Genomic DNA, 15,537 nt, shown 5'->3' with positions numbered 1-15,537 from the left:
AGATTCAGGCCTGGGCTCTGGCTGGGCCACTCAAGGACAACTCAAGTTGTCCTGAAGCCACTCCACTGACATCTTGACTGTGTGTTAAGGGTCATTGTCCTGCTGAAAGATGAACTGTTGCCCCAGTATGAGGTCAAGAGCGCTCTGGAGCAGGTTTTCATCCAGGATGTCTCTGTACATTGCTGCATTCAGCGTTCCCTCAATCCTGACTAGTCTCCCAGTTGCTGCCACTGAAAAACATCCCCATAGCACGATGCTGCCACCACCACACTTTACTGTAGTGATGGTGCCTGGTTTCCTCCAAACATGATGCCTGGCATTCACGCCAAAGAGTTCATAACTACATAACACTGTCATATCTCAGTACTACCAGACTTTCAATTAATCATTTTTTTTGCATTTTCATGATGTTGCAATGCAGGATTGTAAGCTTACATGTCACATGATTAGACACCAAGATGAAGTCTCTCACTTGCTTAGTTTTGGAGATATATTTAGCAGATATTCATGTTGTGCTGGTGGCCATACTGGATTTTTGAGCGCTATGCAAACTGCTCAAAGGTGAGAGCTCAACACCCATCTGAATGTTATTCTGGCGATTCTAACAATACATTATCAGCAGAGGAAAAAGACTAGATCAGACTAAACAAGGTTCATTTCCATGGCTGTCAGACTATCTATAGAAAAGCTATGGGTGACATCACACAGTTTGTCCAGTACATCAAATGTACTGGACAAACATACACACTATATAGGTTTTACTGCACTGACACAAAGTACCATTTTTTTTAAAAAGTATTTCTTAGCAAAGCCTTTTTGTTTTAAGAAATGTTTTCCTTGGTTACCATGGCAACCATCTAAAAGCCTACTTACACTGATTATGATTTATTATAAAAAACTTGCGACTTACACTGGTTTCATTGAGGCGGCTGGGCAGGCTGCCGGAAGTTGGCAAATAGTAGTTGAGGTGAGATACATTCTCCAGAGGGCTGTAGGCACTGACACTGCGGGCCATAGATGCCCCAGCATCTGGCGCCCCCTGCCGTCGCTCTGTGGAGATGTCCATACCCTTAGTACTGGTTGACCGTGTCCTGGGGTGACACACGATATTCCAACATTTAGGTTGTGACACAAGAACACAAACCACATTTTGGATGTGCCTTTGCTTTGGAGGGAAAAAAAGGTAAGTAAGGGAAAACAAATAAGGTCACACTTCACACCTAACCAGTGATAAATGATGACATATCCACTGCCTTAAATGACCCTGACATCCACCCAAACATTATTTTAGCCGGTATCTGCTGCCATAAGATCACTTTCTTATAAGTTAGGAATTATTATATAACACCTGAATAGATCCTTGTCATTTGATTATATGTCATGTGATATGGATCATTCATCCCATTTGCAATTGTGTTCCACTGACCGTGCAAATTTGGTTCCATTTACTGTGCAATTTTTGTTCCATATGTTTTGTACTTTGAATGCGGAGATTAATCGATACGAATCCGTATCTAGATACAAATGTGCATCGATTCATTCAGTGTGCATTGATTCTATTGATGGGTGAAATTGTGTTGCATCGATTGCTGCCTGCTTGCATCGATTTTTTTCCGAGTCACACTGAATGCACCAGGGATGGTTCGGCAGCTGTTGTTTTTGAGGGTTTTTAATGAAGAAAATGATAATTTCTCTACATTGATCAGGAAAGGCAAAGTAATAAAGATATAACCTCTACTCAGACAAACCACCAACTACTTAAACCCAACAAACCTACTACCATCTTGACTAATGGGAAAGATTCTACATCCTTGAAAATATGTACTCTTAATGCTCACGGCTTAGCATCCAAACTTGCACAACTTAGGGATTTTATATATGAACAAAATCCAGACATTGTAGTGGTAACTGAAACACACTTTGACAAAACTATACTAGACTCCGAGTTCACCCTACCAGGGTATACAACATTCAGGAAAGATAGAAATGTATCCTTTTATACTAAAGGCAAATACACTCGGTTAAACCGTGGAGGAGTTCTTATTTTAGTAAAGAGCCTCTTCAATCCAACTCCCTATTCCGATGGAGATGTAGATGCAGAAATACTGTGGATTTCTATACACCTCAGATCAAATACATCCTGACTTATAGGTGGCTGCTATCGGACTGAGGAGGACAAAGCACAGATTATGACAAAGATAAATAATTCTATAAATACCATAAACACTAATGTCTGCATTTTACTTGGGAATTTTAATCTGAGAAGAATAAACTGGGATAGCCTTCCGAGTTCTAGAGAACTTGACAAACTTCATAAATACGATTAATGACAATCTGTTATACCAGGTTGTAAAAGAACCAACCAGAGGTGACAACATTCTAGACCTTGCCTTTGTGAACGACCTTTCCCTCGTAACTGATTGCTCAGTCAGAGCATCTTTTTCAACTAGTGACCATAGATCGGTCTGGATGACCATGAAATGCCCAACTTCTAGAATTAAAAAAACAGAAGGAAAGTTCACCTAAACTCAAAAGGAGATTATGAAGGGTTCAATGAAGCTTTAAAAGAAGCAGACTGGCCTACATTGCTGAAGAGAGGAAACATTGAAGACAACTGGAAACTCTTCAAAAACAAACACTACAAATTGCTAGATATTTATATACCGCATAAAATGATCAGACAAAGAGAATGATGCAAACTTCCCTGGAGTATGTATAAATCAGTAGAAAAAGCCAAGAAGCAAAAGAGACAAGAATGAGTCAAGGTAAGAAAGTCAACCCTTTACTCAGATCAGATTCTATCCGAGGCAGAAAAGACAAATCTGGAGGTCAAAATAAATAAAGCCAAAGCCCATTTCGAAGACAAATTGATAGAAAGGATCAAAGACGATCCTAAACCTATCTGGAATTATTCGAAACATTATACAAATACCAAAGCAACAGTGGATATCCTCGTCCATGAAGGTGTACAGGTCACTGAAGATTCTTCCAAAGCAACCATATTGAATAACCTTTCCACATCGGTGAACACAAAAAAGCCCCCATTAGACTTAGTACCAGAAAGAGAAAATGTGGACAACTTTATCACAGATCTTATAGTTACACCAGAAGAAGTCAGACGCAAACTTAAGCCCCAGTCACATGGCACTAACGAAGGACACAGAAGCCAAAACAAAACAAGAAATCTGGACTTACGCTGACTTTCTGAGACATTGTTTAACTGTCATCCAGCTTTGTTCCTGTAGCTGGCGCTTTGTCAGAATTTTCAAACTGTTGAAAAATGTGAACGAATCCTTCGTCCGTATTCCATTTTGCTTTCTGTCTGGACGGTTCCACATCGTTTACGTAGTTCCCGTACCGTCAGCGTTCCATTTGATTGTCGTCCAACTTCGTCCAACCTCCCAAGTCCAACGTCTTTCACGAACATTGACAATATCTGAATGGATCAATAACTAAAGATCCGACAAGCTGAATGTCCATGTATGAGACAAAAAGTAACGTTTTCATACAGAAACAATAGCGGCATGAACGTTTTATCAACAACTTTAACTATTTACGCACATTCGAATGCCATCTCTGGCTCCAACGTGCGTGTGTGTGCACACATTGTCAAGACAACGCAGCTACAAGTGGCTGTGGAGCGCACAGACTCGCTGCAGAAATGATCACAGCTGGCACTCGGTCTGATACCCGCTCGCGTCATCATGAATGTTACATTGTGATTTTGTTTAAAGTGTCAAGGTCCAAGTTTGCTTCATTTTTCTATTGTTAGTTTCAGTTTTGTTTCGGTCTTTTATGCGCTTTGCACTTGCAGGCTTGTCGGTGATGGGAGAAGTCCAGGCTCATTCGTCCACTCTTTCTGAACGATTTGTGACTTTTTTCCTTCATTCAGCTAAAGCCATGTGCCGTGCGACCAGGCCCTTAGAAAACTAAAGGCCAACAAGGCAAATGGTCCAGATGGTATAAGTATTAATATACTCAGACAGGTGAGACTTTGCATCTCATTTATATTTCCACCAATATGGATGAGCTATTAAGTTTGGAAGAAAAAAGTATGTTCTAGAAATAATGCTCACAGAAATGTATCCCTAAATAGAACTGTTCTTGTCTGATTGCATTTAAACATGGTTTACTGAATGAAACATTTTACCATCTTCATAGAATCTTTTTAGTTTTTATGAAATCTGCATTTGTGCATTACACTTCAAACAAAATTCATCATCAGCATGTAAACGGATAATAATAGTAAGATAGTAATACCTTCTGCTTCCTGAGCAATCCTGGATAGGAATCACTGGGAACGGAGGAGAGGTGGCATTTGTGGGACAGGGGGTGGACAAGGTGGATGTCCCCGTGTCTAAACCTGTGGATGCTGAGCATGACAAGCTCATTGCCTCCTCTACTGATGGACTACCTTTGAGGAATAGTCTAAATGAGAAAAGCAAAAATGGCACAATGAATTTCCACTTCGTTCTAAAAGCCATGTCTGGTGTCATTTTTCTGTCTGGTGCTTTATGCTGCTCCAATAAATGCAGAAACTTATTAGTCTCATCAGTTCATGAACTGATGAAGCTTTTCTGAATGAAGAGCAAAACATCTTCAAGAAAGGAAAGAAGTTAGGGTGACCTGACTCAACATGCTGGAGTCACATGTCTACCACTCCAGAATAATAAAATCATGTGTCACATGACTGATATCACAAACAGAATTTGGTCACAGTCCAAATTGAGATCCAGATTTGCCTGATTAGAATCTATTTTTAAAGTGAGGTGTTCCATAAATATTATGAAAAAGCATGTAATATACTAATAAATATTTGTTGGTAAAATCTGTGACCACATTTTATTGTTAAAAATATGTGATATGTCATGCTCCTGCCACAAGGGGCTTCTGTTTGGTTGTGGGTTCTCACTGGCTTCCGGGTTCTTTGCCTTCTGAGTTTTTAATTCATGTTATGTTATCTCATGTCATCTTGGTCATGCTCTATTTATGATGAGTTTTGTTTCATTTATTTTCTGTGTTTCACTTGGTTGCCATGTATTTAATTTTGTCTTAGTTCCTGTCTTGCCTGTAGTTTGTTTTGCCTGATTGCTTATTACCTTTGTATTCTTTCACTCGTGGTCCCTTCTTGTTACTTCAGTCTTAGTTTAGCTTTATCACATTTATTATTAGTAGTATTAAGTCACTGGATTTGGTTATTATTTTTTGTTCAGCGTTTCTTATCTGATTATGTTCTGTTTATTTATTGCATTATTCTGTAGTCTCTGGTTTGGTCTCTCTGTTCATTTATTTCCAGTATAGTCATCAGTTATGTTATCATCTCAATACCGGTTACTGCATTTACTTTTACATGTTATGGGTATCAGTTCCGTACTAGTTCTTATTATATTCATTGATCTCCTTGTGTTCTGCTTTTAGTGTAGTCACATTATTTCCTAGCTTTGTCCCCTTTTGTTTTGTTCATGTTAATTATTGTTTGTCTTGAGCACGTCACATTTTCCACCCATTGTTTTTTCTATCACTTATTTATCTTGCCCCAGTCCACTTTGCTGTTCATTTCACTGCACTTTCTTGCACCTGCCCTTGTCTTTTTTGGTCACGCCCCTTCCAGCCCCTTCCTTGCCCCTTCCTCGCCCCTGTTTACACCTTGATTAGCCTGCTCCCTATTTAAGCCCTCACAGTTCTACTGCTCACCACCAGATTGTTGATTTCATGTCACTTTCCAGCCTTTGTTCCAAGCTCTCCTTTGTGCTGTTTTTTGCCTGCCGGAATTTTGACCTTGCTTTGTCCTCGACCTTGAATTTGTCTTTGCTTCTGATTGCCTCCTCGCTGTGTATTTGGCCTGTGTCTGTTTGTTGAACTATGCCTCAGCCTTATGCCTGTCTGTTACCATTGCCTCGCTGCTGGACCACCCGTGTACCGACTCTGCTTGTTTTGACCATTAAACCTTTTTCTTACTTCATCCTTGGTGAGAGTTTGCATTTGTGTCCACCCATTTTGAGCCGTTCTATGCTATGCCTGACATGATGTTTTAGATAAAGATTAGAGTTTTGATAAAACTACAAATATAATTTTTGGTGGTTTGCAGAAATATGTAACAAAATGGGAATGATTTAATCTGAATTTTTTTTTATTTTATAAATTTATTATTGAATAACCACAGACAACTGTCTCTGTTGTCATGTACCATACCGCACAACGATAAAGAACTGCATTTATTATCATTTACTTTTGTTTTTGTTTAGTTGTTGTTAATGTTAAAATGAGACTTATAACTTGTAAATGTTTATTATCTTAAATGAAATTTAAGATAATAAACCCCTCCATATGGGGAGGAATTATATTTTCAAAATTCTAGAGAGCCTAAAACTTTAACAAAGCACTGTACGTATACGTGCAGTAGTGTTGGACTATTGAAACCAGTTCTCAGTGTATCTCAGTTAATCTACCATATTATCCATTCAAAATAATGTTGGGTGAAAAAGTCATCCACACATTGGATGTTTTAATGGGCACCCAATTATCTTTAACAGAATTTGTCCAACATCAAAATTAAGCAAGTATTAATTGTAGAAATTTAAGTCACTGGTAAGGACACTGGACATGTTTAAGACAAATAAGGATGTCAGCCTGAATAAAAAAGAAAATTATTCCACAGTACAGAAAAATGTTCCTGAAAACACTGGAATTAAAGTGTAGGTGACACGTAATGCCATGTTTTCATGAATATTTAAGACTAAAATTAAACAATTTATCCTTTCCTCGTGTGCAGTTCTTGAAGAGATAACTATTCGGATTTTGAACTGTGCGCCACTAAAAAAACAGGAACTTCCCGGCAAGTGCCGACATTGAAGAAGAAGGAAGAAGTGGCGTCAGCATGAGAACCATTATCTTAATAGCCCCATTAATTTATGGATTTTTACGGGCTACTGACAATCCTGATTCCACCGAGTGGTTCTGGTCAGAGCTGCACCATGTTTTCCGTCTCAGAATGATTAATTTTCGTTGGCAGAATGGAAACAAGTGGAACACTTATTTTGAGGTGCGCGCACTTGCACGGTGTCCATGGCTGCTCCACCCCACACTGAGACAAAACAGTATTTTCAGATTACTTTATTGTATTCTGGATCATGGGATAATGTTGTTGCTTGCAGATTGAGATGTTATGAGCTCAGTGTCTTCTTCTTGCAGCGCAAAACGGCTTGTTAACGCAACAGCCGCAATAATGGATTACCGGTGGCCCTGGAACCTGGCACCATGAATTAAATTATTTTCAGATGTGTCGTTTGTCAAGGTGGATAAGTTTATAGATGATCTCACTGAAACGGACAGATAAGACTATATATTTACTTCTTGTGTGAATGGTTTTAATATTTATGTTACACTATTAACGTACAGTACCATTTTGTGTTCTGAATTCTGCCAATATCGCCACTGTTGTCAGACTGAAGATTGTACTCTAAAGTTTATTGTCACAAAATAAGGCTCTAAACCATAAATAATGTGTCCCCCACAGCTGCTTCAGAAACACCTTCAGGCTGGACTTAAAAAAAAAAAAAAAAAAAAAAAAAAAGCTCCACACTAGAAAAAAAAAATCATCTTCCAGACTGGACTTAAAAAAAAAAAAAAAAAAATCATATGAAACCAGCTCGACCTCTGCCAAGTCCACAATTGATTTGGACTTGAATCAGCAGGTGCCGTTCAGGTGATGACATAGCAACAACATGGCCACGGCTGGGGGCTGAAATAGAGTGCAGGACTCAGACAGCTGTAGTTTATCCTTCACCTGCGCACTTATCGACTTTTATTGTTCTGGATTTTTAAAATATCAACATTTCATCATTTTTAGCGATTATTTGTGCACATTTTTTGGTGTCACCTACACTTTAACACACACACACACACACACATACACACACACGTGTATGTGTTGACAGTGATAAAGCGGTGCAGTACTGAGTACCTGCCGGGCCCCCTCATGTCCCGTATCTCCACATTCAGGAAAGGCAGGAAGGGGTTTCCACAGAACGGACATGTGGTGTTCAGGTTGGAGTCGTCTGCTGTCCAGCCGGCCATGATCTCCTCATCGTACACGAGACAGTCACAAGTCTTACAGCGTGAGCAGCTGGAGATCAGCAGCTGGGGACAGATGCCACAGAAACAACGCTTGTTGCAGGTGAACAAAAAGGCCAAAGTCAAAAAGTAAGACCCTTCGGCTGCTCTCTTGTTTTTCTCTCTTGTGGCCACAGCTGATATAAGGTGGGTCTGCATGTGGATTTGGCACAAGTTTTACACCAGATACTCTTCTTGATACAACTCCACATTACATGGAGAAATGTGGCAGGGGGTGGGGTTTGAACTGGGAACCTTCCGGACTGAAACCAAGTGCACTAACCACTTGGCCACCACCCCTAAAAAGGTTAGGTTTTTCACTTATCATGGAACCACGGGTGACCTCTGCGTTGGGCCCTGTCCACTGTAAATGTTTACCTCCATGGCATAGTTGTTGAAGATGCTGGTGTTGCTGGTGTAGCGTGAAGAGCCAAGGTCAGACTTGTCAGGGAGAGAGAATCCAGGAGGTGAGAGGGTGAAACCTGTAGCATCGCAATGAACAAAAAAGAACATGTGACAAAACACAATGAATCAGACTTCAGACACACACTGAGACAAACAGTGAGGAAATGACAGGTGCTTTCTGATGCTGCTGCACTGCCGCTTGGTGATGACTTTAAATTGTGTTTGAGAAGTACAATCAATCAATCAATCAATCAACTTTTTTCTTATATAGCGCCAAATCACAACAAACAGTTGCCCCAAGGCGCTCCACATTGCAAGGCAAGGCCATACAATAATTATGAAAAACCCCAACGGTCAAAACGACCCCCTATGAGCAAGCACTTGGCCACAGTGGGAAGGAAAAACTCCCTTTTAACAGGAAGAAACCTCCAGCAGAACCAGGCTCAGGGAGGGGCAGTCTTCTGCTGAGACTGGTTGGGGCTGAGGGAAAGAACCAGGAAAAAGAGATCGATCACTAATGATTAAATGCAGAGTGATGTATACGGAGCAAAAAGAGAAAGAAACAGTGCATCATGGGAACCCCCAAAAAGATATGCATTATGCAAATTTTATTTTTTAATGAGCTGTGTTTAAAATTTTGTTTTATTACAAGTACAACACAAAATCAGAAAAAGTTGGGATGGTATGGCGAATGCAAATGAAAAACAACGCCACACACTGTCAATGAACGACAGGTCTGGACTGCAGGCAGGCCAGTCTAGTACCCGCACTCTTTTACTATGAAGCCACACTGTTGTAACATGTGCAGAATGTGGCTTATATATATATATATATATAGTATACAGTGAGGAAAATAAGTATTTGAACACCCTGCGATTTTGCAAGTTCTCCCACTTAGAAATCATAGAGGGGCCTAATCTAAAAAAAAAAAAAAAAAAAAATCTGGAAATCACAATGTATGATTTTTTTAATAATTTATTTGTATGTTACTGCTGCAAATAAGTATTTGACCCCCTACCAACCAGCAAGAATTTTGGCTCACACAGACCTGTTAATTTTTCTTTAAGAAGCCCTCTTATTCTGCACTCTTTACCTGTATTAATTGCACCTGTTTGAACTTGTTACCTGTATAAAAGACACCTGTTCACACACTCAATCAATCACACTCCAACCTGTCCACCATAGCCAAGACCAAAGAGCTGTCTAAGGACACCAGGGACTAAACTGTAGACCTGCACAAGGCTGGGATGGACTACAGGACAACAGGCAAGCAGCTTGGTAGAAGACAACAACTGTTATGATTATTTATTAGAAAGTGGAAGAAATACAAGATGACTGTCAATCTCCCTCGGTCTGGGATTTCATGCAAGATCTCACTTTGTGGGGTAAGGATGATTCTGAGAAAGCTCAGAACTACACAGGAGGACCTGGTCAATGACCTGAAGAGAGCTGGGACCACAGTCACAAAGATTACATTAGTAACACATGATGCTGTCATGGTTTAAAATCCTGCAGGGCAGCAAGGTCCCCCTGCTCAAGCCAGCACATGTGCAGGCCGGTCTGAAGTACACCAGTGACCATCTGGATGATCCAGAGGAGGCAAGGGAGAAGGTCATGTGGTCAGATGAGACCAGAATAGAGTTTTTTTGGAATCAACTCCACTTATGTTTAGAGGATGAGAACAACCCCAAGAAAACCATCCCAACCGTGAAGCATGGGGGTGGAAACATCAGTCTGGGGGTGCTCTTCTGCAAAGGGGACAGGACGACTGCACCGTATTGAAGGGAGGATGGATGGGGTCATGTATTGTGAGATTTTGGCAAACAACCTCCTTCCCTCAGTAAGAGCATTGAAGATGGGTCATGGCTGGGTCTTCCAGCATGACAATGACCCCAAACACACAGCCAGGGCAACTAAGGAGGGGCTCCGTAAGAAGCATTTCAAGGTCCTGGAGTGGCCTGGCCAGTCTCCAGACCTGAACTCAATAGAAAATCTTTGGAGGGAGCTGAAACTACAAACCTGAAAGATCTAGAGAAGATCTGTATGGAGGAGTGGACCAAAATCCCTGCTGCAGTGTGTGCAAACTTGGTCAAGAACTACAGGAAACGTTTGACCTCTGTAATTGCAAACAAAGGCTACTGTACCAAATATTAACATTGATTTTTACAGGTGTTCAAATACTTATTTGCAGCAGTAACATACAAATAAATTAGTAAAAAAATCATACATTGTGATTTCCAGATTTTTTTTTTTTTTTTAGATTATGTCTCTCACAGTGGACATGCACCTAAGATGAAAATTTCAGACCCCTCCATGATTTCTAAGTGGGAGAACTTGCAAAATCGTAGGGTGTTCAAATACTTATTTTCCTCACTGTAGTCTGAAATGAAATAAAAGACAAAGTAATACCGCATTTTTTTTAAATTAGCATTTTTCATACTGTCCCATATTTTTTTTAATATGTACATACCCCTCCAGCTGTGATAAGACCCGGTTCTTTGCATCATTTAAGTAATTATCGTTGTTGCTATTTTACATGTACTGTAGAGCAACTTAATTTTACCGGGGAGCAAAGATTTGGAGCTCATGGTGGGGCTGTCCTGCCTGCTGCGGAGGGGGCTACGTCGAGGGCTCCTGCGGGGGTTGACTGAGCCATTTCTGTGTGGGGAAGCCAGGCAGCTGTCTGGCTCACGTTGGACGTCCTCATCCAGGAGGGAGGAGGAGTCTTGTTCAGCAACACCCAGAGAGGACACACTCATACCATCACTGTGACCATCCTAGGAGGCCAAAAGAGAATAAACACACCATTAATTCAAGCAGTGAAAAGACCACAAGTAAAACCAGGTGAGCTGATGATGGTGTGCAACACTTTGCATGTTCTGGAATTTCAGGTATGGAATTTTAGCAAATGTGCAATATACTCTTGACCATTTTTCTTTGTTGTCTCGCACAAAGTAGTACAAAACAGCAACGTGAAGACCAGAAAAAAAACTTATAAACAAAAATGCAAAGTGATAAAATAGGCCAAAAAACACATCATACATTTAAATGGCCCAAAGGTAGGAGCAGCAATCATCATTTTATCACCATGAGCTTCAACAAAGGTAAAAGATTAACTCAACTGTAAAAAATAAATAAATAAATAAATTGTTCATATAGTGTGAACAGCGCACTGTTATGCTACAGTTTAGCAATAAATACATAGAATAAATTAGCACTTCAATTGTGATATTGGTGCTTATCATCTTGCACTTATTTCGAATTTATAATATTGACGCAAGCTAAAATCTGCCAGGTCAGCTCAGGACTGGGAACATATATGCTGGAACCACGTCTCACTGCATTTACCACACAAAGGAACCCCATGAATCCTGGATGGTAGCCACCCAAGTGTGCAACCAGCCCATTCCTGTCTCTCTAAAGTACCCATCTATCTGCTGTAACCAGATGAAATATGAGGTGGGGTCCTTTACTCCTGTGTGCTGGATCACATCCAGTGAAACACACCACATGACCACAGTGTAATAGCTGAAGGTCCCCCACAGTGGAAGTGATATCAGTCATCTGAGTGTCCCAAACTAATCATTCATTTGACACACTCATGTCAGAGGCACCCACACATCCACCAAATAAAACTATTACCAAAGACACCTAGTCATGGCATTACTCACTCATTAGCATCCAAGAAAGCACCAGGACCCTAAAGACCTCATGCAAAGTTGTTGGCCTCGCGACACCTCTGTCCAGCAACCTCATGATAGAAATAAGCTTTTATTAGGCATCTGCTCATTTCAAATGCCAAGGACCAAGACACATAAATGTCACTGCAGAAATAACTGAATGTCCCCACAAGTTCAACATTTTAACTACATACAGTTCTAATGGCCAAATCCAGGAATGAAATCATGTTCAGTCAGTATTCGCAGACCTAGGATTTGGTCAATGGTTTACTTCTTGGGTGTAAAGTCAAATTGTTCCTGTCATTGACAGGCACGTAACTGGAAATTAATCCTGTTTAGAACAATCCTTGAAAGCACTTTTCCCAGGACAGACAGTTGTGTAATTTCTCTGTAGTTATTGCAATCCAGAGAAATACACTTTCCGATCCAAAGTTAAACACAACAAGTCCTTTCTTCCTGTTCGTCGATTGAAAAAGATTGTTTACAATGCCAGCAGAACAACATTTCTACTCGCTTGGAGGCTCAGCACCAGTACTTCAGATACCTAGAGGTTTTCAAACCTTGCATCAAAGCTAAATTCTGTTATTTGGAGAATTACCCAAATTAAAAACAGATTTCTAATATTCATGTTTTGACATTTTCTTGCCTTTTCATATATCATCTTTCTGGGGTGCACTTAAAAAAAAAAGCGCTTTAAAACAGAACACAACACTAAACTTTCCAAAAATTCACATCCCTCCCTGAATAGCTTGTGGACATGCTGAGGGTGTGAGCTTTTTCTGAGTAACAAAGAGCATCAGGTGTCACAAAAGGTGGAAAATCTCAAATTCATTTAATTACTTCATTTTCCTACATTCTGAAATGCCAGTCTTTCTACTTGTGTGTGTGTGTGTGTGTGTGTGTCTGTGTTTAAATACACTTCAAACTAGCTGTGCGTAATGCACAGCACCCCCTTAAAATGACACTGGATACTGAAAAAGAATGTTCTCACTCATCCAGGAAAAACATTTAAAAAGTTTACTCCTTATTTAGTCTTCTACATGTTTGACCACTTTTATAAGTGGCTTTTTAAGTTTATCTAAGAATCGAAGAAGTCATATACTGAAGACAAAAACACAAAGCCATGTTGGTTTTGAGTCAACTTCTAAATATTCTAGATCAGCCCATTCCCAAACTTAAGAAGACCAGGGCCCACTTTGAAACCTGACAATGATCTGGGGCACACCCAAATCCTGTAATCACCATTCTGATTGAGCCAGATGAGGCATTTCTGGGCTTTACATTTCTTCATAATTAGAAGGCCTGGCAAAGGATGCCAGCCCACCATGACCCGAACCCAAATAAGTGGCAGAAAATTAATGAATAATATGTGTGCTGAACAGTGAGGGGTGGTGCCAAAAACCAGCTGGAGCAATCACAACCATTTATCTGATATGGCACGTGCTTTATAAGTTGACACAAATAACATTGGGGCGTTTTTGTGAACAAATAACATGACTGGTGCTGATGTGAAACCATCTTTTGAATTTACTGCTGTGTCGGTATTAAATGACCTGGACAGTGCATTTGATCCACAATTCTAAATTCTGAAAAATATGGGAATGAATTTTTGATTGTATGACAAAAAAACAAAACAAGACAACAACAATAACTTTTAAGAGAAAGAATAATTTTCTGCAACCAGTGTGAGTACAGTAAATATAACAAGGCACTGTACCTTGGTAGGTGTGGTGTAGGTTGCCAGACGGGAATACCAGCGACTAGCCTTCTCTGCCACACCCTTTCCAGCAGAGAAGACGTTGGTCTTGAAGACATCCAAGGTTGGTGTAAGCAGAGTGTCCAGGGCAAATGAGGAAGAGGAGGGTGAAGGTGACGCTAGGCTCATTCCTCTGTCTGCCCTGTAAGGGCTGGTTAGTGGGCTCGGACTTGGGGTGGTGCTTGAGCTGTGACAGGATGCTGATGACCAAAGACGTTGGTGTGAGCTAGGTTGAGAGGGTGAAGGCAAGTGGTAGGTGCGAGAGCGTGGTACCACACCAGTCCTGAGAGGGGAACTGGGAGGCAAGCTAGGTCGGCGTTGTGAATGGAGAAGAGGGCTGGTTTGATCCTGCAGGTCCAAGCTGGGGGTCCGGCTGCTCAGCGGGCTGCCCAAGTGGTTCATGTAGAGCTCAATTTCTCTAGCCAGGTGCCTACGGGTAGTAGGTGTGCTGACCTCCATCCGCTCCATGTATTCGTCCTCAGGTTGCTGTTTAGACTGAGACTGTGCAGCTAGTAGGGATAATGGATCATACCCCATCTTGATACCGGTGCGCTTTGCAGATCCTCTAGAGGCCATGGCGCTCATGCAACTGTAGCTGGCACTGCGTCCCACATGTTTCTTGTAAGGTTTGCTATTTTTGTGTAAGCAGACCCTAGCATCTCCATTGGTTCCATCCAAATCCAAGTCTTCCAAATCAAAAATGTCCTCTGCATTGTTTCGGTCTTCATCACTTGAATCACCTTCCTCCAGTTCTTCTTCCTCTCTGTTCGCCTGGCTTCTAGCTGCACCTGCATTAACAGTCACCTCTTCGAGCCGGCTCATGGCCAGTGAGTGAGACATCTTACTTTTACTGAAATTGGTGCCAAAGAGAATTTTGGCATCAGCACCCAGGTGCCCTGCAATCTTATCGGGATCAGTTTCACCCTGTTTCATGCCAAGTCCCAGAACAGTGATGCCACCGCTGTTTATCATGTCACTGCTCAAAGGACGGCCTCTCATCCTCGAGCTACTACCCACCACATCATCCGGGGCAGTCTGCTGTTTTCTGAGGAAGCTGTTGGTCTGGACTTCACCAATATCGTCCAGGGAGGAAGTAAAAAGAAGACCAGCAATATGACCTTCAAGAGAAGGACAAAGAAATGAATTCCATCTGCTAGACTTGATATGAATTGAAGGTTAAATGAAAGTGTCTTCTGTACCTGCACGAGTGGAAGTCTGGAGGTTACAGGCCGAGTCATCATGGGTAGAGCTGCTACGAACAATGCTACGGGGTTTGAAGGATGAACTGACATCCATGTCCATCTCAGGGAGGCACTCTCCACTTCCCTTGGCACTTTCTGTTTCGGACACTGCACACACACACACACACACACACACACACACACACACACACACACACACACACACACACACACACACACACACACACACACACACACACACACACACACACACACACACACACACACACACACACACACACACACACACACACACAAAGTATTTCAAGGGTGCGGACACACTCGCCATTTTTGGTTGTCCAGAGGCAAATTTAGATTTTATATATATTCATTTTCTATACCC

At 41.1% G+C, this 15,537-nt stretch overlaps 1 protein-coding gene across 4 annotated transcripts in view; it reads right to left on the bottom strand.

Annotated features, from left to right (window-relative positions):
- Positions 1 to 15,537, bottom strand: part of LOC117532123 (C-myc promoter-binding protein-like) — a 243,039-nt gene that overhangs the window by 33,236 nt on the left and 194,266 nt on the right. For all 4 annotated transcript variants that reach the window (XM_034195403.1, XM_034195412.1, XM_034195420.1 and 1 more), the window contains 7 exons: positions 15,153 to 15,302; positions 13,915 to 15,071; positions 11,081 to 11,294; positions 8,491 to 8,594; positions 7,964 to 8,139; positions 4,261 to 4,428; positions 911 to 1,091 (listed from right to left, as the gene is read on the bottom strand). In XM_034195403.1, the coding sequence (XP_034051294.1) occupies positions 911 to 1,091; positions 4,261 to 4,428; positions 7,964 to 8,139; positions 8,491 to 8,594; positions 11,081 to 11,294; positions 13,915 to 15,071; positions 15,153 to 15,302 (2,150 nt within the window). The remainder of the gene's footprint in view (positions 1 to 910; positions 1,092 to 4,260; positions 4,429 to 7,963; positions 8,140 to 8,490; positions 8,595 to 11,080; positions 11,295 to 13,914; positions 15,072 to 15,152; positions 15,303 to 15,537) is intronic.

The sequence above is a fragment of the Thalassophryne amazonica genome, chromosome 2 (genome assembly GCF_902500255.1).
Source record: "Thalassophryne amazonica chromosome 2, fThaAma1.1, whole genome shotgun sequence".
In the NCBI taxonomy this organism is placed as follows: domain Eukaryota; kingdom Metazoa; phylum Chordata; class Actinopteri; order Batrachoidiformes; family Batrachoididae; genus Thalassophryne; species Thalassophryne amazonica.
Note: the sequence above shows the minus strand (reverse complement) of the source record. Positions and strands in the feature narration are given on the sequence as shown.